This window comes from Vanrija pseudolonga, chromosome 1 (assembly GCF_020906515.1).
Source record: "Vanrija pseudolonga chromosome 1, complete sequence".
NCBI classification, from domain to species: Eukaryota; Fungi; Basidiomycota; class Tremellomycetes; order Trichosporonales; family Trichosporonaceae; genus Vanrija; species Vanrija pseudolonga.
In genome coordinates, this window is record NC_085849.1 from 3,283,167 (window position 1) to 3,302,716 (window position 19,550).

The window sequence follows — 19,550 nt, forward strand, 5'->3', positions numbered from 1 at the left end:
GCTGGGCTGCTCAACCCGTTCCACCCCTGGATGCCGTTTCATTGGCGTCAGATTTCAGGAACGCGGCCAAAGTGTGCTTTGCTCTCTCTCTCGATCTCGGAGGGAAGGCAGAAGGCAGCAGCAGACAGAGAGGGTGGAATGGGGGTCATGGCCATCAGCAACAGGGGGGAGTTTGCACCAAAGAAGACGCCGCTTCCACAAACAGCAACCACGGCCTGGGTCGGTTGCAGGGTGTTTGCATGCATGATCCACTGACAACTGCTACGATCACTCAGAGGAGCTCGGGGCTCGGGGCTCGGAAAAGCCACGCGAGGGGGAGGCTAGGACACGGAGACTACGGAGGCAAAGACATCGAGCCATCTGGACAAGTCTAGTAGGGAGCAGGAGCATTGTAATATTCCAGTGGACCGTAGACGGCAGCGGCAATGCTGGCCCAGCACCTGGCCCAGCACCTTGCCACACCTGGAGACCCCATCCACCCGCCCCCGTCCATTGAGGCCATGGACCGCGCCACGCCTATGCATACTGGATTGCTTGCTCCCTGTAGGCGCCAGCGCAGCACCCATACACACACACCACGGCACACCCAATGGCCTGGTCGCGGAGTAAAACGTGTCAGTTGGGCAGCGGCAGCGCGGCGGCAGCAGTCGCCGTGCGGTCCCCGCGCCGCCTGCCAGCACATGCCACCAACTCCCTTCCCAACCGACTGTTCGGCAACCGGCCAACACTGAAATCTAAGCGTCTATTGCCTTTGCTTCGGCTTTCACCTCGACACCTCACACAACACTCAACCAACTTGAACTGTTGCTCAAACCCAGCGCATCCCAACGCACATGGTCCACATCCCGCGCTTTGCGCGCCTCTTCCTCCTCGCCGCGGCGGTCATCACCCTCCCGACGCTGTACCTGTTCTACCCGCACGAGTTCTCGCCCAGCAGCGATATCGACGCCGGCGGCATCGACCAGGAGCACTTCCGCGAGCCCGTGCCCCAGCATGTGCCCGACCGGGGCAAGCACCATGTCGTCGAGGACGAGGAGCCGCGGAATAACTGGGAGGCGGTGGTGTTTGACGCTGCGGACGGCGGCAACAAGGACGGGGCGGCGACGGCCAAGGACGCGAGCGACCAGCCACCTGCACCACCTGCCGCGGCCGACCCGCCGCGCAAGGCCCACGGGAACAAGAACGCGGCGGCGAACAAGGCCGGCTCGGGCGGCGCAGACATCTCGAAGGACACGCTCGGCGGCGGCGTCATCATGCCGCATCTGGGCAATGCGACGGCCAAGTGAGTGGCGAGGAAGACGTCGGAGTGAGAGCAGAGCAGTGCTGATCCACCAGGGCTGAGCTCGGTCGTGCCGCTTGGCGAGTCCTCCACCTCATGACACTGCGTTTCCCCGACGTGAGTTGCGGCCTGGGCCACTACACGACGCTGACGTCGCGCCCAGAAACCAACCCCCGACGACCGCGAAACCCTCAAGTCCTACTTCCACCTCTTCGCCCGCCTGTACCCATGCGGCGAGTGCGCCGCGCACTTCCAAAAGCTGCTCAAGGAGTACCCTCCGCAGACGTCGTCGCGCAAGTCGGCGTCGCTGTGGCTCTGCTCGCTCCACAACAAGGTCAACGAGCGCCTCGGCAAGCCAGAGTTTGACTGCCTCACCCTCGACGCGACGTACGACTGCGGCTGCGGCGACAACTCGACCAACACGACCACGAGGGCGTCGTACAGCGCTACGGGCAACACGGCGCCGCTGCCGACCGACCCGATGCACGAGGACTAGGCGGCGGCGGCGCGGGGAGCGGGGTGATTATGTACTGTACGCATGTAATGTCATACTAGCTATGGGCTGGGTTTACTGCTCGGCACAGGGCTGCCTGTGCCGCGGGCGTGGCGTGTCGTGCTGCCTAAGCGGGGATAGGAGCGCCCGCCGCAATCTCCTCCTTGGAGATGATCTGCTTGCCAGTCTTGGCAATCTTCTCAGTGATAGTGTCAAAGGGCGGCAGGGAGGGGCCGAAGACGACGACCTTCTGCGTCTCGAGGGACACGGTGTAGCCGTTGGCTGGGGTGTCAGCCGCGCGGTACTGTGCTGCCACACCAACACGCCACTCACGCGCCTCAATGTTCTTCTTGAGAACGCGGTCGATGGCGCCAGAGCAGCCGCCGCACGTCATCTTGACGGTGTAGTTGTATGCTGGGCCGGTGGACTGCGAGGCGAGCGTCAGCGAGCCGCGCGCCGAGTCACGAGCCTGGGGCCGCAGACGGCGTAGGATGGCCAACGCACCCTCTCGCGCACACTTACAGCCATTGTGAACGAGTTGTGCTTTGTGGATGATGCGAAAGGAACACGACCGCGCCGCGCCGTGCCGACTTTATGTTGTTGTGCACCTGGCTGCCTTGTATCAGATACCGAGGCGCGAGGCAGACTTGGCTGAGTAAGGCGCTGATTTGTCCACCCAAGGCGTCATTGCGACGTGGCCCCTGGCACGGGGTATGCGGCACTTGTGCGTCACACACGCGCCATTTTGGCGTCGGCCGGCCGGCGATCGGCGGCTACACCGATACTTGTGTGCGCTCGATATGCGGTGTGCATCTTATCATGAGTAGATGCTGCTGGCGCTTTTGCATGTAGGCGCGTGAATTGTGCTTGCTTGCGGCGCGACGCGACGCTTTTCTAGTCTACAGCCACTGGTGTTGCGTTAGCTGGAAGACTCGTGCTAAAGCCATGTTTCGTTTCCACACGACAGCCCATCTATCTATAGCAGGACGTCGCGAGTACCTCGACAGTCACACCCTCGCACCACAGTCACAGCATCACACCATGCATGCAATCGCCTGGCTGTACGTATCGGGCCTACAGACCCGAAGGGTTCTCGCCGGACGCCGACCCGAGCCGGCGTCCGCGTCCAAGACGGCGCTTGGCGCGCTTGATAAACTCAACCAGCGCAAACTTGTGTTGCACCTGTGGCGGCGGGCTGTGTGATCGGCGCTGTGCACTATGGCTTAGTCTCCGCTATCACCTCGCCTCCCACTACACCTCGGCGGGGTACAGCAGACGAAGGGTGTTGTCCCATGCGGCCTTGGCGAGCTCCTCGACCGGGATGCCCTTGATGCCGGCGACAATGTGCGCGATGGTGATCACCTGCGGTGTTAGCTATAGCAACGGTCGACCAGCTCACCTCGGCGGGCTCGTTCCTCCCCTTGACCCCCTTGCCCTCGACAAACTTCTCGGGCTTGACCTTGTCGACGACCACAAGCCCCTTGGGAATGTACTTGTGCGACGCGTGCGTCGTCGTCACGCTGCACCACGGCGCGTCGGTCTCGAGCAAGATGCGGTCGAGGGGGATGATCTTGACGTTGTCGACATTCTCCTGCGTCTTCATTGAGCACCCGTTGACGCCGATGTAGAAGCCCATGTCGAGAAGCTCCTGCAGCTCGGCCGTGGTCCCCGTGAAGCTGTGCACAACGCCGCCGGCCCAGCTCGGCCCGTACCCGACCTCCTTGAGGATGCGGACAAAGTCGGCGTGCGCCTCGGGGTGGCGGTCGTGCAGGAACAGCGGGAGGTGGTACTTCTCCGACAGGCGGAGGAGGCGCGGGAGATGCTTGAGCTGCGTCTCGCGCGGGGCGAACTTGAGGCGGTCGTAGTCTGGGCATGAGTGGTAAGCAAACGAAACATGGACACCACCCACCGAGGCCAACCTCCCCAATGGAGATGAGACGCTTCGCACCACCCTCCTTCCTGTCCTCGTCGATGAGGGCTTCGAGCTCGGCAAAGTAGCCGTCCTCGCCGCCCTTGTGCTTGTCGATCTCGGACGTGGAGGTTGGGTGGCAGCCGGCAGTGGAGTGAAGGTCTGGTTGGTCAGAGGAGGACGACTGCTTCGAACCCACTGTATTTCTTCGCGAGGTCGAGAACGATGCGCGACTCCTTCAGAGATGTGCCAGTTAGGAGCTGGCGCGTAACGCCGGCCGCGTGCGCGCGCTGCACGACCGCCTCGAGGTCGTCGTCGTGGCGGCGCTTGCCGTGGTACTTGCCACGGAACATGCCGTCGCCGAGGTTAACAGCAATGTCTGGGGCGTCAGTTGGCCGGACAACATTGACCATCAACTGACCTGTAAACTGCATAGTGTTGCGAGTGAACGTGGTAGAGAGAGCGCGGGAGAGGGGTAGTGTGGATAACAGCTTGGAGGGTATGTGGTTCCAGGAACGACTTTCGCCGGCCCAGGTTTTTGTATCAGTTCTAGAGGTCTAAGAAATGGAGTCGAGCAAGCCAAACGCCAACGCGTCGTGTCTAGTTTCTATCCGTCTACTGCCCGATCAAGAGATGGCGATGCAAAGAGAGCGCGGGAGTGTCGGTTCCGGTGAGATGTGCGGGAAGAACTGTCGATGTCAACAATCGAGTCGTCCTGCACAAAGGGTGGACCTTCAAGGTGGAGGCCCACCCACTGCCACTAACGCCGCAATGCCGTGCTGGGTGGCAGGGCCGGCAAGATCCACCAGCTGAAATGTCCACAAGATCATCATCAACAAAGCCGCATCTCGTCTCATTGTCCAACCCATACCCCCAGCCCGCAAGGGCCAAAAACACAATGACCGACCCGGTACCATCCCTCATCGACGACCTCAAGGCGTGGTTCCCGCTCACGGCGCCCATCCCCAACCCGGCGACGCACCCAGAGCTGATCCGCATCGCCGACCTCGCGACAGAGGAGGACCTGCTGCACAACCCGGACAACCTGCGCGCGTGGCTCAACCACATCGAGCACATCCGACTGCGTATCAGCAAGACGCTCCCGCCAAAGAACCACGACCCGTCAGCTGAGGAGCGCATCCTTGGCCCGCTCGCCTCGCCCGCCGCGCGCGAGGGGCTCAAGGAGCTCGTGTTCGTCTACGAGCGCGCGCTCGCCGTCTTCCCGACAAGTTACAAGCTCTGGAAGGCGTACTTTGTCACCAGGCAGGAGTATGTCCTCGGCGAGCTTACAGAGGACGCGAAGAAGGCGCGCGCGAAGCAGGCCAAGCGCGGCGCGGGGTACAAGACGAATGTGCAGGAGATCCTCGACGACACAGAGGAGGTCAACCAGTGGGAGGGGGCGCTCGACGGCGTCGTCGGCTACGACGAGTGGCGTGCGCTGTTTGCCACTGGCGAGCGCATGCTTGGATGGCTCAGCCACCTCCCCGTCCCGTGGTTGCTGCACCTCAGCATGATCCTCCACCCCAACTGCCCCGCGACCTTCAAGCGCACGTACGCCCGCCGGACGTTTGACCGTGCATTGAGGACGCTGCCGCCAAGTCTGCATGGTCGCATCTGGGGCCTGTACCTCCGCTGGGCTGAGCTCATCGGCGGTGAGGCGGGCGAGCGCGTCTGGCGCCGTTATCTCAGGGTGGGTGTGGGAGAGGGAACGGGTTGCTGACGACTGCAGATCGACTCGTCGCTTACGGAACGACACATCGCGTACCTCCTCGAGGCGGAGCCTCCCCGACCTCTTGCCGCGGCCAAGTACTTGCTGTCGCTTGCGCGGAGAGCGCAGAAGAACCTGTACTCGTCGTTGGAAGGCAAGTCGCCATACCAGCTGTTTGTCGACTTCCTTGAGCTTGTCGAGAAGTACGCCGACGACGTGGGCATGGACGAGGAGCAGACGCTCGAGCTGCAAGCGACCAGGGAGGCGGTTCAGGAGGCGACCACCGGAGGGGAGGGATCCGAGGCGCCCAAGGCCGAGGTGGCGAGTGTTGAAGGACGGCTGATGCGTATCGCTGGACCACCAGTGCCTACGTCTTCAGAAGCGGTTCTCCACAAGCCGACAAAAGGAATAGGAGGAGGCGCAGGTGCCGAGGCAAACGACCTGCCATACGACGAGGACACCGACCCATCCAATCCCCGCCTGCTCGACGTCGAGGGCATCGTGTACCGCGACGGTTTGGAGGTCTACAAGGACCAGGCTGGCCGCTTGTGGACTGGACTGGCGACGTACTGGATCAAGCGGGGCGAGCTCGACCGCGCCACGGCCACGTTTGAGAAGGGTCTCGCCGAGGTTGTCACCATTCGCGACTTTACGCAAATATTCGACGCGTACGCCGAGTTCTCCGAGACCATGGTGTCGACGCTCATGGACGCCTTGGCGGACGAGGACAACCTCGAGGATGAGGACTTTGACGCCGAGGAGACCGAGGCCGAGCTTGACCAGCGGATGAAGGGCTTTGAGGAGCTCATGGACCGCCGGCCCTTCCTCGTCAACGATGTGCTCCTGCGCCGCAACCCCAACGAGGTGGTCGAGTGGGAGAAGCGTGTCGCATTGCACGGCGATGACGACAAGGCCGTGGTGGAGACATACCTCCGCGCCATCGACACGATCAACCCGAGGAAAGCTACCGGCCCGCTGTACCCCCTCTACGTCAACTTTGCCAAGTTTTACGAGGAGGGCGGATCCCCCGACGCCGAGACTGGCGAGCCAAGAAACGAGCCCGACCTCGATGCTGCGCGCAAGATCTTTGAGAAGGCGGTCAAGGTTCCGTTCAAGGCCGTCGACGAGCTCGCCGAGACGTGGTGCGAGTGGGCCGAGATGGAGCTGCGGAATGAGAACTACGACGAGGCGATCCGCCTTATGCAGCGTGCGACGACGGTGCCCAAGAACACCAAGGTCGACTACTACAACGACAACCTGCCGCCCCAGTCGCGACTGTTCAAGGCCCTCAAGCTGTGGTCGTTCTACTCTGACCTGGAAGAATCGATCGGCACAGTCGAGTCGAGCAAGGCCGTTTACGACAAGATTATGGAGCTCAAGATTGCCAACGCCCAAACGATTGTCAACTACGCAGCGTTCCTCGAGGAGAACAAGTACTTTGAGGAGTCGTTCAAGGTGTACGAGCGCGGCATCGAGCTCTTCCACTTCCCCATCGCCTTTGAGATCTGGAACATTTACCTGTCCAAGTTTGTCAAGCGGTACGGCGGTCAAAAGCTCGAGCGCACGCGCGACCTTTTCGAGCAGGCCCTGGAGAACTGCCCCGCAATGTTCTGCAAGCCGCTGTACCTGATGTACGCCAAGCTCGAGGAGGAGCACGGTCTCGCCAAGCGCGCCATGGGCATCTACGACCGTGCGACACAGACGGTGCAGGACTCGGACAAGTTCGAGATGTACACAATCTACATTGCCAAGGCGACCGCCAACTTTGGCCTGCCTGCCACGCGACCAATCTACGAGCGCGCGCTCGAGCAGCTGCCCGACAAGGAGACTGCGACCATCTGCCGCCGCTTTGCCCAGATGGAGCGCAAGCTTGGCGAGATCGACCGCGCGCGTGCAATCTACGCCCACGCAAGCCAGTTCTGCGACCCGCGTTCCAACGCCGAGTTCTGGTCCGAGTGGAACGCGTTCGAGGTGGACACGGGTTCCGAGGACACGTTCCGCGAGATGCTGCGTATCAAGCGTGCTGTCCAGGCGTCGTTCAACACGGACAGCGCGTTCGTCGCGGCGCAGGCTGCGGCTGCCGCCAACGGCGGCGAGAAGCCCACCGACGTTGCGGCTGCCGCTGCGCGCGATGCGGCCGACCCGATGGCCGCGATGGAGAAGGAGCTGGCCGAGTCGGCGGCGCCCGCTGCGCGCGGTGGCGCGCCTGCGTTTGTCGCGTCGAGCCTCAAGCCCGCGGCGCAGCACGAGGAGGCACAGGATGCGTCGGGTGCCAACCCCGACGCGATCAACATTGACGACGAGGAGCTTTAGTTGATACAGTGTATCTGCACAATGCATGGTGTTTTATTAGCGAAGTGACGGCGGCTACGTATACAACCTATTTGCGAGGATGTACTCCGCGACCTCTGGCACGACGAGTTCTTCCAGCGCGTCACGCCCGCGCCCCTCACGCACGATACTCCGCACGTCGGTCGAGCTGACGGCTTCGGCGCCAGGTATGGGGGGCAGGGTACGTATCTTCCCGAGCGCGACGTAGTGCGCGACGTCGTCGCGCGCGAAGAGGGCGTCGGCCTGAGCGCGGCCTTCGCGACTGTACCCGTCGCGGAGGGCACACACGAACCAGCAGCGCGCGAAGAGCTTCTCCAGGGCAGCGCTCATCCCTCCAGGGGCAGGATAATACTTGTCGTCGAATATCCGCAGCAGCGTGTCGGTGCCCACGAGGAAGGTGACATGCTGAGCGTGCTGCAGCAGCGCGGCCGACTTGTCGACGAACGTCGGCGCCGAGATCAGGCCGACGGACACGGGCAGGCGCGTCGCGGCCGCCATGGCGCGCGCTTGCGCCTGCATGAGGCCGACGCGGTGGGCCGTGTCGCCTGCGGGCGACTTGTCGGCGTTGCGCGTGGAGAAGAGGAGGAGGCGGGCGGTGTATGGGCCGGGGTTGGGCACGTCGCCTGGTGAAGGGGTGGGCGAGGTGGAGGAGGGGACAGTGGCCGGCGGGGGGAACTCGCTCACGCCCAGCCCGAAATGCGCGCGATGGGGCGGGTTGAAGCTCGAGTCGAACACTGCCAGGTGTTGCCCCCGTTCCAGAGGCTCGAGGAGGGCGAGGCCGGCGAACCCGGGCGCCGTGGCGCGCGCTATCGCGGCGTTGTGCGCCGCACTGAGGGACATGAGGAGGCGGCGTATCGTGGGCGTGTGGGCGTGTTTGTTTGTTTGTGGGGAGAGACGAGCAAGTCGACGACGACGTTGACGAGGAGTCAGTCAACCTCCACTTCTTGGCTTTGGGTCACGTGATTCGTCGCTGCGATCTTGGGTGGTCGCGGCGAAGCGGGGCGGGGGGAGGAGGGGAAAGGTGACGGTCGGAGGGCCGAGAGAGGGGGGGAGGGGAGGAGGGGAGGAGGGGACGGGGTAGGTTTGATGAGGCAGAAGTGAGACATGATGGGGCGACTACCGGCGTTCTTCGACACGACTGGCATCGGCGCCGCCGCCACTGCCTGCCACAGCCACCACAGCCCATGCAACCTGCAGAGCGCCACCAGCCGCTCAGCCATGCGCGGCGCGCGGCACACAGGGGCAGGCGAGTGCCTATCGCGCGAACGTACGCACAGTGCTGCGTGGCCAAGTAGAGCTGCGCTTCACCCGCCCACGAGCTGACGCCATCACGCCTCACTCGGCCAATTCCCTCGCCATAGTCGGTTCGGCTCGGTTCGGCCATCTCCGCCCAGGCATCGGCCGTGTGGTGCGCTGTGCCAAGGCATCATCCGACCGCCCCCAACCCTCTCTTACATCCTCACAATCACCATGAGCGAGAAGAAGAACGACACGAGCGCGCTCCCTGCCCCGGTGGCGGCAGCGAGCGCGCAGCCGCCTGCCCCCGTGAAGCGGAGCACGCGCTTCGCCCGCGCGATGGGGTACCTCCTGGTCGGGTACGTCGTGTTCTTGGCTGGCCGCGGTATCTGGCACGAGGTCTCCGCTGGGGTAGGGCATGCCGCGCCCGCCGTGGCTGGAGGGTGTGTTCAGCCCGAGGCGCTGTTACCGTCTTTCGACGTGTCGACGGTGTGGGGCGCGAAGGAGCGTATCGTCGAGGTGAGTGGCGGAGTGAGGGGGGTAGGTTCGCGCGCTCACCCGCCGCTTCCAGTGGCACCAAGCCGCCATCCGCATCCCCACCGAGTCGTGGGACGACATGGGCGCGCCCGGCACCGACCCCCGCTGGGACGTGTTCGCGCAATACCACGCGTACCTGGAGAAGTCTTATCCGCTCGTGCACAAGCACCTCGTCAAGACGACGATCGATACTTGGGGCCTTGTGTACGAGTGGGTCGGGAGCGACGCGGGCAAGCGGCCGCTGTTTATCACCGGGCACCAGGGTGAGTGGCTCGGGTTCGGGCGATGCCAGGTAGTGTTTCGCTGGCTCGCGCGCTGACGCGCGCTCGCTCCTCCCCAGACGTCGTCCCTGTCCTCCCCGACACCGTGTACCAGTGGGAGCAGCCGCCCTACTCCGGCGCATACGACGGCACGTGGATCTGGGGCCGCGGCGCGTCCGACGACAAGAGCACGACGACGGCCGTGCTCGCCGCGATCGAGCTGCTCCTCGAGAGCGGCGAGTTTGCGCCCTCGCGCACGGTGGTGCTCGCGTTCGGGCACGACGAGGAGCGCGGCGGGCTGCGCGGCGCCAAGGGCATCCGTGATTACCTGCTCAACAAGTACGGCCGCCAGCCGTTCGCCCTCCTCGTCGACGAGGGCAGCGGGCTCAGCGCCGCCTGGGACCGCACGTTCGGCCTGCCCGGCGTCGCGGAGAAGGGCAAGTTCGACCTCAACCTCACCGTCTCGACGCTGGGCGGGCACTCGTCCGTGCCCCCGCCGCACACCGGTATCGGGCTGTCCGCGCTGCTCATCGCGCAGCTCGAGAAGAACCCCTACGCGCCGACCCTTGGGCCCCAGGCGCCAGTGTACGGATACCTCCAGTGCGCGGCGGCGCATGCGCCCGGGATCCCTGCCAAGCTGAAGCGTACCGTTGTGGCCGCGGCCAGCGGGTGCAAGAAGGCGGCGAGGGCGCTGCCCGAGCTCATTATCGCCACGGGGCTCGGTGGGCCGGGCCGCGCCGGCGCGGGGCAGGGCAGCGCCGAGCGCGCGCTCATCTCTACCACGCAAGCGGTGGACATTATCAACGGCGGGGTCAAGGTCAACGCGCTGCCAGAGCTCGTCACGACGATCGTGAACCACCGCCTCGATATCTCAAGCAGCATCGCCGAGCTGAAGGGCAAGATCTGGGACACGCTCGTCCCGACCGCCGCGGAGCTGGGTCTGGCCGTGGAGGGCTTCGGCAGGTCGTACGCGCCCGAGCATGCCCGCGGGACAGTCTACCTCGAGTCGAGCCGCTTCAGCGAGGACCTCGAGCCGGCGCCGATCAGCGACACGTCGGACAGCAGCCTTGCGTGGGCCGTGTTCGCTGGCACCGCGCGCGGGCTGTGGGCTTCGCGCAAGGAGGTCTCCGACGGGAAGGCCATGGTGCCCCTTGCTGCCGAGGACGAGCTCATCATGGCGCCGTTCATGACCACCGGCAACACGGACACTGCGAGGTGCGTCGCGATGTATAGATTGCGCTGATGGCTAGGTACTGGGACCTCGCGCGCGACATTTACCGCTGGCGATATGTGCTCAACACGGAGCACCAGGGTGTGAGTGGCTGCTACTGTGCACGGACGGCGGGGTGGCTGTGCGCCCCGCCCCGCGGCCTCCGCCGCCGACGTCGCTGACTTGCAGGGCCACACTATCAATGAGCGCATCGGCGCCGACGCGCTCGTCGAGTTTACGCGGTAAGCCTAGCTTTGAGTGTCACGCCGCCGGCGCGCTAACCAGTGCAGTTTCTTCCAAGCGCTGATCCTCAACGTCGACGCTTCGGCGCTTTAACCCTTTGTGGTGGTGTTTGATCTGCGCCGTAACGCGCAACGCTGGCTGCATGTCTGCCTGGGAGCGTGTGATTGAACAAACTTGCGGCAACGATAAAGATAGCTGGACATGTGGTGGTGGAATGCATCCCAAAGCACTTAATATCGCGGCATCCCGGCGGCCGTAATGTTCCTATTCTCGGCGTTGGATGCCGCAGACTGGCTGGCTGCACACTGCCTGCTGCCCACCGGGCATCCATCCACCCGACCCGTCCGCCCGCCCGTCCAGTACTTACGTATCCCCCGCTAGCTAGTCGCACTCGGCCTCGCCGGCAGAGCCCACCCAGCGTGCTGCACACCATGTACTCACCTCGTGCTCGCACGTTACCAAGTAGCATGCAGCCCGGTCCCAGACCCGTCTCGCCGCGCGCACGCACGAACGAAGCGTGTTGATTGACTTCTTTACTCCTCCTCGTCGTCAACGCCAACGCCGAGCCGCCGACACCGACAAGAAGCACATAAAGCAGGCCAGGCGCAACGCACCACGCTCCTTTCTTCTGGTTGATCCCACCTGCGATAAGATAATCCACCCCCGTCACGATGGGCGCTTTCGACTTTCTCAAGACCGACGCCAACCAGCATGGCTGGCACACGCCGACGTCGACCATCGACTGGTGGGTACAGCTGCCAGTGGCCAGGGCTGGGCTGGCTTGAACGTGGTAATGATGCTGACCTGCGCGTGCTTTACCGCTGCTGCTACCGCCGCTGCCGCGTCGCCACTCCCCTCACACAGGTGCGAGCTCAACTACACCTACTCGTACTACATTGCCGAGCTGGTCAACACGCTCACCAACGTCCCCGTGATCGCGCTGGGCCTGTACTGCGCGTATGCGACCGTCGCCAACGGCGTGCCGCCGCGCTACGCCCTCGTCTACCTCGGCCTCGCGCTCATCGGTATCGGCAGCTTTGGCTTCCACGCCAGCCTGCAGTGGGAATGGCAGCTGATGGACGAGCTGCCCATGGTGAGTGTTGCCACCGCGGCCAGTTCATGAGGGGGAAGAGGGAGGAAGGAGGAACAAAAGTGCCAAGTGGCAGCAGCCTGCCCCGGCCATGCCGGCCATGCCGGCCAGGCCTCGGCTCAATCAACCCCATGACGCGTGCCCAGCACCAGCACCAGCACCAGCTCACCCACCACCCAGATTTACGTCGCATCGTACGCTGCGTACCTGGTCATCGACACCCTGCCGGGCTGGAAGCACAGGTTCGGCCCCTCTGGCCCCATTGCAGTGCTCGCGTGGTGCATCTTTGTCACGGTATCTTAGTGAGTGAGCCGGGGTTGAGTGGTGCGAAGCGGAATGTTGTGCCGCACAATGAGGCCGTGGTCTGGCCGCTGCTGGAAGGAACAGCCAACCCGCCTCGACGGCCTCACCCAGCGGCCGGAGCCAGCCCATGCGTGCACCCCGGCCTGCAGCCACACTCGCCACAGCAGGCCGTAGCTGACGCCTCGCCCCAGCATCTCGCTCCCGAACCCCGTGTACCACCAGATCGCCTTTGCGGGGATCATGACAACGGCGAGCTTGCGCTCCATCTACTTGCTCTTCCGCCTGCCTGCCGAACGCCGTGCCAAGATTGCCCGCCTGCTGCTCATCGGTCTCGGTATCTTTGTTGGCGGCTTTGGTATCTGGAACCTCGACAACTACTTCTGCACCGAGCTCCGTGCGACCCGCGCGTGGCTTGAGGACCGCGGCCTGGGCGAGCTCGGACACTTTACTCAAGGTAGGTCGGGCAACCCAGTGGGATCGTACACAGCCGCTGACTTGCCCAGGCCATGGCTACTGGCACCTCATGACGGGCTACGGCGGCGCGCTCCTCTTCACCGCTGCAGTTGGTGAGTACATGGTCTGGTCTCACCACGATTCCCCACTCACTCACACCCCAGCCCTCTGCCTTGAGGTCAAGACCAGCCCATACGCCTACGACTTTGACGCCACCTCGTGGTTCCCGGTCGTCTACACCGTCCCCCACGACCAGCGTGACCACCTCAAGGCGCTTGAGACGTTGGACGAGAAGGCCCCCCTCGTCGACGCTAGCGGCACGTCCTCTTCCTTCACCGAGAGCCGGACAACAACTGCCAGGCGCACGAGCGACCCTACTTCTGTGGAGCGGGCATGAATGATTCTGCCCCGCGCCACAGTAGACTGAACGCAACGCGCCGATCTCGATGCGGACACATACCCACCCACAGGAATAGACAATGACACGCCACTTTGGCCGTGCCCACCCACCTTCGTTGCCCACTTGGCCGCCGCACACGCACCAGTATTCCTCTACCCCCGCACCACCGTGCTCTGCATGCCCTCGTTATCGCAGGCGACGCATGCAAGAGGATAGCCCGTAGAACATAGATTGATGCAATAGTCGTCGTTGTCCCCAGCCAGCCTGCGCCTGTGCCACAGGGTGAAACGCCCTATAACTCCGTCAAGGGTTGGCTGTCTGGTCCCTGTGGCGTCTGGCTGCTTGTTCGTCGTTGTCGCCTCGATTCATCATCAACAGGTTGGTTGTCGTCGTCTCTCTCTTTCGACATCCTCCCATTACCTCGACAAACAACAATGTCTGACCCCTCTGACGGTATGTCCCCCCCTCCGCGCCTCGGCCCGCCCACCCTCGTATCTCTCGTCGTACACGCCCTCGGCGACTTGAATCCGGCGTAAACGCACCGCGCACGCACGCCGAGTTTTTAAGTTTCACCTCACTCGCTCCACCAAGGCAAACAGCAAAACACACTGTCCACCTTTGTCCCCTGCCAGTCCAGTCCATCCTTGCGGCCATGCGCATCGATCGCGACGACACCGACTCGTGCCCCTCCAGTCGTCTGTCTGCGTCCTGCCTGTCGCCGTCCCGTCTCCTGCCTGCCCGTTGCGTCCGTCCGTCCGTGTGTCGTCGTCCTCGCGTCGTATTTTGCCCGTTGCGGAGCTCGACACACACAAAAGTGGCTCGATTCGGTGGCGGCGTGAGCCACCATAGTCGTCTCGTCTTGTCCTCGTCGTCGTCGTCGTCGCCCTTATGGCACTCAAGGTGGAAGCTTTGCTCGGCCACACCGCCAATGCTCCAGCCCCAACCTTTGCAGCATCCAGCTTCAGCTTCAGCTCCAGCTTCGCTCTCCACCCCGCCCTCCGTCGTCGCCTCGACTAATGCCTGACGCGCCTCCCAGTCTGGCAGAACGCCGCCCCCGCCGGTGACAGCTACTCGGCCCCCCGCGAGACCCGCGAGGCCTCGCCCCGCCGTGAGGAGCGCGACGAGCGTGAGCGCTCCCCCGCTCCTCGCCGTGAGCGCTCGCGCTCGCCCGCCGCCCGCAACGGCGGTGGCGAGGGCGGCGGCGCTGCTCCCCGTGGCCGGTGAGTCTGTTGCCCGCGCATGGCAGGCAACTGCCAGGACTAACCAGCTAGCAACGACGACGGCTCGGTCAACCCCGGCAACAACCTCCACGTCTCGGGCCTGGCTCGTTCCGTCACCGACCGTGGCCTTGAGGACATGTTCTCCAAGTTTGGCAAGATCCAGAAGGCCCAGGTCATGTACGACCCCCACTCGCGTGCGTCAAGCCCCGGGCCCCACACACGCTGGACCATCACTAACCCATCACAGAGGAGTCGCGTGGCTTCGGCTTCGTCATGTTTGAGGCTAACGACGCCGCCGAGAACGCCATCTCGACCATCTCGGGCACCACCATTGAGGGCCGCGTCATCACCGTGACCCACGCCAAGCGTGCTCGTGCCCGCACCCCCACCCCCGGCCGCTACCACGGCGTCAAGTTCGAGGGCGGTGGTGGTGGTGGTGGCCGCGGCTACGGCGGCGGCGGTGGTTACGGCGGGCGTTACGAGGACAGGCCTTACCAGCCCCGTTCTTACGACTCGCGTTACTCGGACCGCGGACCCCGTTACGATGACCGCCCGCGTTATGATGACCGCAGGGGCGGTTACGGCGGCGGTGATCGCTATGATGACAGGCGTGGTGGTTACGGCGACGACCGCCGTGGTGGTGGATATGATGACCGCCGAGGCGGTGACGACTACTACCGCCGCGGTCCTCCTCCTGAGTAAGTACTGCCTCGGACATATCGACGGGACCTCGCCAACGCCAATTTCAGCCGTTACGACCGCGACGACCGTGGCCCCCGTGAGGAGCGTCCTCGTTACTAGACACCGAGTGAGCAGATGGGCGGAAATGACAATTCGAGGTTAGTGGATCCTGGGTCGATTAAAACAGCTGCATGAGGTTGTATTGTCGTGTGCATATGCAACTCGTGGTTGAGATGGGGAGTGTGCGGCAATGTGGCGCGCTTGGCTGGAGCAAGTGGGTTGGGGCCTTGGAGCCTTGGAGCCTTGATGGACCATCCAAGCTGTCTCCCAGGACCCGGTCGGGGACCGTGGGTGATGCAGATGTGTTTGGTGTTTGGCGTTTTGCACTCGTTGGCTTGGGCATTGTTGTCGATGGACAGGCTGCGAACAGCCGGTATCTACCAACCTCCTGGGGCGCAGCAGAAGCCACCCGTCCGCCGGCTGTGCAGCGACGATGTGCTCACCAACAGCACGGCAGCACAAAGCTACATACGTGCATGCGATGCAAACAATGATAGATAGAGTTATATGAATATGCGATGCCGCCTCCCCCGCCCCTACTCGCGCTGCTTTCTCCGGTCCGGCCGCGGCGTGAACGGCGGCACCGAGCTGCTTCTCCTCGGCATAGCGACGAGGGGCTCAGCGCTAGACGAGCCCGGGCGGCCGAGGAGGAACGACTCTAGGAATCCGCTGGGCTCGCGTACCCGCGGTTTGGCCGCTACGCCGGTCGGAGTGCCGACGCTGCCCTCACGCTCCTTCTGCGACTTGGGCGACCTTGCCTTGGTCTTGTGGTTTGATAACGGTCTAGATTTCGGGGACACGCTCACCGCCACTGGTGTGGCGTCCCCCTTGGTGCCCGGGCGCACTGTCTCAGAGCGCGAGTCGCGGTCCGGCGGCGTCTCCTTGGACCGTGCGCGGCCTCTATCGGCCTGCTCCTCCTCTGCGTCCGAGGTCGACGCCGAGCTGCTGTTCCCGCTCGAGCCGGACAGCGGGATTGCTAGTGCCGTAGCTGGCGACACTGGAGGCGGGGTGTCCGTTGCCGGGCGGTTGCTGGTCGGCACGGCGGCCGACAGTGCTTTACGAATGAGCTCGTATCCCCGCGGCTCGGTGAGATACAGGATTACCCTCGGAGAGCCGCGAGACCCGCCACCGTTGGATGGCTCGCGTCGGATACCAGGGGCTCGTGTGGCCGTAGGGGATGGCGGGCCCGAGTCGGGAGTGACCTGCCTGCTTAATGGTGAGGGTGATGGTGGTGCAGCCCATTGCAAATGGCGTGTTGCGTGGACCGATAGCGGGACTTGGCCTTCGGTTACCGACTCGAGCGACACCTCGGTGGTATGTGAAACGGCAGTTGCGTGGCCGTTGATGCCACCGGCACTGTTCGTCACGGTGGTGTGGTGATGGAGTCGCTCTGTGAGAGTGAGAGACAGCATGTCCTCGGTCGGTGCCTTGGCTCGTCGCGACGAGCTTGCACTCGGTCCTCGGCTTCCAGGGCGCGACGGTGCGTCTCGGTTTCGGCTCGGTGCGCGGCTGGGCACTCTGCTCCCTCCTCTACTGCTCGGCGGCCGGCTCTTGGGCACAGGTTTCTCGATCTCTATCCTGAGCCACACCTGCTGCGACCAGGCCTTCTTTCCCTTCTGGGGCTGGCCAGCAGGCGATGAGGACCTAGAAGTGCTGACCGGGGGAACGGAGGCCGACCGTCCTGGTGGGGGCGGCTTCTTGCCGATTCCGAGCAAGCTCGGGATCCAGCTCACGCGAGATGGCCCTGGGTCTGCCGAGCCGTTGACTGCGGGGTCTGGCTCAGCTGGTACTGGACCTATTGGTAAGACGAGCTGGAGAATAACGGGGTGGGTGTCGGGTACGTGGTGATAGAGGATGCCAGCTGATCGGAGGAGATACTTGAGGTAGGAGATGATGCGCTTCTGTGGCTCGCCGGTGGGGTTGCGCAGGACGATGGGCCCTGGCTGATCTGGGTGCTCTTGATCCAGGTATAGCGGCAGCGTGTACTTGATGTCGGTGGGGATGAACGATGTTGTTTTGAAGGTGTCTGGGGCCTTGTAGTCGTGAACGCGCTGGCGCATCTCATCGCCAACGTCGTACTCGTTGAAGGCGGTCATTCGGCGCTGGCGGTCGAGGTCGACAAACACGTTCATGGCGTTGCGAACACGCGGCCAGGCGTCGGCTTCGGCCTGACGCTCGGCCTCGCTCAGCACCGAGCTGGCGGCCAGTCCCATCCCCTGCCACGGTGCTGAGGGAGGGTACAGTTCGTCGAGCTCCTGCAGCACATCCATGGCGCGCTCGCGCATGACTTGGCGTGACGTGTGCGTCGGGCCGAGAGGGAAGCGCGTCTGGAGGAGGAGCGAGAGAAGCGTGAGGGCGATACACCAGATATCGATCTCGGGGCTGGGGGTTAGGTTACTCCGTGAGCAGCGAACCTACCCATAGTATGTCACCTCTCCGGGCTTGTTGTTGAGCGCGTGCACGATTTCTGGGCTCTGGTGGTTCAGCAGCTTCCCGAAAGCTGGGCACCCACATGGAAGGCAGGCGAGCCACAACATGTGGTCAGTTTGGGTTCGCTTGCAGAGAAGTGAGTCGCGAGGCCGAGGTCTGTGCACGCGTCAGCGGTGACAAACAGATAGGCAGACGCGCCGCGTTGATCGGCGCACAGCCCATGACCACGCACCGAGCAGCAGGATATTGCCCGTATCGACATCGACGAGCACGTTGTCTCCCTTGAGGTCGCGGTGGCACACGCGGCCGGCGTGCAAGCAGTCGCGGACGACGCTGACCAGCTGGTCGAGGAGGCGGGCGGCGCGTGTCGGGCGCAGAGGGAGCGGGTGCTGCGGGAGCGGGACGTGCGATGATGCGCATTCTTCTGGAGGGGGCGTCAGTCTGTGTCCAGCACGGCGCGTTCAGTCGCCGGCCCGGCGGTTGATCACCGATCACACCATCATCAGGCGTTGTGCAGCCGCGGTGCGCCATGGCGCTAGCCAGCGCGGCGCCCGCCCCCGGCCCAGTCGGCACAACTCACCAACGAGGTAGAAGTGCGCGTCGGTCCGCACGAATCCGTCGACGCCAATGAGGCAAGGGTGCGGCGTGAGCTGCGCGAGCAGCGTCGGCTCGCGGAGGAGCCGGGCGGCAATGAGCGCGTGGTGCGGGTACAGCGGTGTGTGCTTGAGGGCGAACACCTTGCCGCTCGCCGAGGTCGCGCCCGCCGTGACGCGGTACACGGTGCTGAACTTGCCGCGGCCGAGGATGCCGCCCGCCGACGCAGGGAGGTACGTGTAGTCTGCTATTCCGCGGAGGAGGAGGCTGTCGGGGGAGGGGGTGAGGAGGGGGACGGTTGTTGGCTGGGGCGTTGTGTCAGCGAGCGATGGAGGGAGGGGGAGATACTCCACCGTCCGTCAGCACTCACCAGACTCTCCCACCGACTCTCCTCGGGCGCCTGGTTGGGCGCGTAGACGAAGAGCGTGCCGGCCCCCGGGGGGCCCGCGTCGTTCTCCTTGTCGCGACGTGGGGCCATTAGAGCATGGCGGGGGGGTGGGGCTGGGTGGGCTCGCGGGGCTGGTAGCGGTGGGAGGTGAGAGCGAGCAGGGGCGAGGCGAGGCAAGCAGCAGGAGCTCGGTGGTGCTCGCTGTGCCGGTGGTGTGTATGTGTCTGTGGGTGTCTGTTGATGAGGAGGAGCAGAGACGAGAGGGAGCAAAGGACGGCTCCGTGTTGGTGTGGTGCCAAGTGGGGTGGTGGGCCGATTGAGTGGAGGCGGGGAGCGAGTCAGGTGAGTGAACCGCCAGTGGCAGGTGGCAACTTGGGTATCTGGGACTGATGACTGACCCAACGGTAAAGGCAAAGACAACTGTTACAAGATCCCACGTCGCCTCGCCCTCGTCGTCTCCGTCGGCCCAGGTCCCAGTCCCAGCAGCCCGTCCCACGCGCTCGTTCGGCAGCTCTCGGCACTGTCCTGCCCACAGTACAGGACACGATAAACGACGCGGCGGCGGGGCGGGGCACGACTCGCTGCGTGATAACCCCCTCGTCCTCGCCTCCCACCTCTCTCTGCCCTGATTACCACTGTTTTGCCTAGCCGGCAAGCAAATCCAGCCGAGCCAATCACTTGCCACTTACCCCACTCTTCGCGCGCTTCGCATCCCTTTGCATGCC

At 64.0% G+C, this 19,550-nt stretch overlaps 9 protein-coding genes across 10 annotated transcripts; 5 read left to right on the forward strand and 4 right to left on the reverse strand.

Moving 5' to 3' along the window:
• Positions 1–833: 833 nt before the first annotated feature.
• ERV2 (FAD-linked sulfhydryl oxidase ERV2) lies at positions 834–1,775 on the forward strand (the record flags this gene model as incomplete). The annotated part of the gene is made up of 3 exons (XM_062767725.1): positions 834–1,282; positions 1,336–1,396; positions 1,443–1,775. The coding sequence occupies 3 exons, from the start codon at positions 834–836 to the stop codon at positions 1,773–1,775; spliced, it is 843 nt and encodes a 280-aa protein (XP_062623709.1).
• A 124-nt stretch (positions 1,776–1,899) lies between these two features.
• On the reverse strand, positions 1,900–2,300 carry ATX1 (Metal homeostasis factor ATX1; the record flags this gene model as incomplete). Its single annotated transcript, XM_062767726.1, has 3 exons — positions 1,900–2,054; positions 2,106–2,241; positions 2,295–2,300. The coding sequence occupies 3 exons, from the start codon at positions 2,298–2,300 to the stop codon at positions 1,900–1,902; spliced, it is 297 nt and encodes a 98-aa protein (XP_062623710.1).
• Positions 2,301–2,799: 499 nt separating this feature from the next.
• Positions 2,800–4,361, reverse strand: pi038 (Deoxyribonuclease Tat-D). Its single transcript, XM_062767727.1, has 5 exons — positions 4,103–4,361; positions 3,881–4,060; positions 3,682–3,843; positions 3,172–3,638; positions 2,800–3,134 (listed from the first exon to the last, which is right to left on the reverse strand). Exons 1-5 carry the CDS (start codon positions 4,113–4,115, stop codon positions 3,024–3,026), a joined length of 933 nt encoding a protein of 310 aa, XP_062623711.1. The 5' UTR covers positions 4,116–4,361; the 3' UTR covers positions 2,800–3,023.
• A 173-nt stretch (positions 4,362–4,534) lies between these two features.
• SYF1 (Pre-mRNA-splicing factor SYF1) lies at positions 4,535–8,083 on the forward strand. The gene is made up of 2 exons (XM_062767728.1): positions 4,535–5,371; positions 5,411–8,083. Exons 1-2 carry the CDS (start codon positions 4,580–4,582, stop codon positions 7,700–7,702), a joined length of 3,084 nt encoding a protein of 1,027 aa, XP_062623712.1. The 5' UTR covers positions 4,535–4,579; the 3' UTR covers positions 7,703–8,083.
• On the reverse strand, positions 7,757–8,560 carry SPAC694.03 (Putative nicotinamide mononucleotide adenylyltransferase; the record flags this gene model as incomplete). Its single annotated transcript, XM_062767729.1, has 1 exon — positions 7,757–8,560. One exon carries the CDS (start codon positions 8,558–8,560, stop codon positions 7,757–7,759), a length of 804 nt encoding a protein of 267 aa, XP_062623713.1.
• A 630-nt stretch (positions 8,561–9,190) lies between these two features.
• Positions 9,191–11,436, forward strand: CPS1_5 (Carboxypeptidase S; the record flags this gene model as incomplete). The annotated part of the gene is made up of 5 exons (XM_062767730.1): positions 9,191–9,475; positions 9,501–9,756; positions 9,834–10,968; positions 11,004–11,067; positions 11,153–11,436. 5 exons carry the CDS (start codon positions 9,191–9,193, stop codon positions 11,207–11,209), a joined length of 1,797 nt encoding a protein of 598 aa, XP_062623714.1. The 3' UTR covers positions 11,210–11,436.
• Positions 11,437–11,679: 243 nt separating this feature from the next.
• ACER3_1 (Alkaline ceramidase 3) lies at positions 11,680–13,710 on the forward strand. Its single transcript, XM_062767731.1, has 6 exons — positions 11,680–11,951; positions 12,071–12,299; positions 12,477–12,598; positions 12,791–13,053; positions 13,103–13,165; positions 13,217–13,710. The coding sequence occupies exons 1-6, from the start codon at positions 11,878–11,880 to the stop codon at positions 13,447–13,449; spliced, it is 984 nt and encodes a 327-aa protein (XP_062623715.1). The 5' UTR covers positions 11,680–11,877; the 3' UTR covers positions 13,450–13,710.
• A 148-nt stretch (positions 13,711–13,858) lies between these two features.
• SPAC25G10.01 (putative RNA-binding protein) lies at positions 13,859–15,587 on the forward strand. Its single transcript, XM_062767732.1, has 5 exons — positions 13,859–13,905; positions 14,489–14,672; positions 14,724–14,866; positions 14,920–15,370; positions 15,422–15,587. The coding sequence occupies exons 1-5, from the start codon at positions 13,887–13,889 to the stop codon at positions 15,471–15,473; spliced, it is 849 nt and encodes a 282-aa protein (XP_062623716.1). The 5' UTR covers positions 13,859–13,886; the 3' UTR covers positions 15,474–15,587.
• Positions 15,588–15,926: 339 nt separating this feature from the next.
• On the reverse strand, positions 15,927–19,221 carry Mark2_3 (Serine/threonine-protein kinase MARK2). Of its 2 annotated transcripts, XM_062767733.1 has the most exons (7): positions 18,808–19,221; positions 18,424–18,742; positions 18,076–18,267; positions 17,926–17,999; positions 17,832–17,887; positions 17,001–17,795; positions 15,927–16,877 (listed from the first exon to the last, which is right to left on the reverse strand). In XM_062767733.1, the coding sequence occupies exons 1-7, from the start codon at positions 18,913–18,915 to the stop codon at positions 15,950–15,952; spliced, it is 2,472 nt and encodes an 823-aa protein (XP_062623717.1). In that variant the 5' UTR covers positions 18,916–19,221; the 3' UTR covers positions 15,927–15,949. The 2 variants fall into 2 exon arrangements, with proteins under 2 accessions (XP_062623717.1, XP_062623718.1); XM_062767734.1 differs by having other exon boundaries at positions 15,927–17,795.
• Between the last annotated feature and the right edge of the window lie 329 nt (positions 19,222–19,550).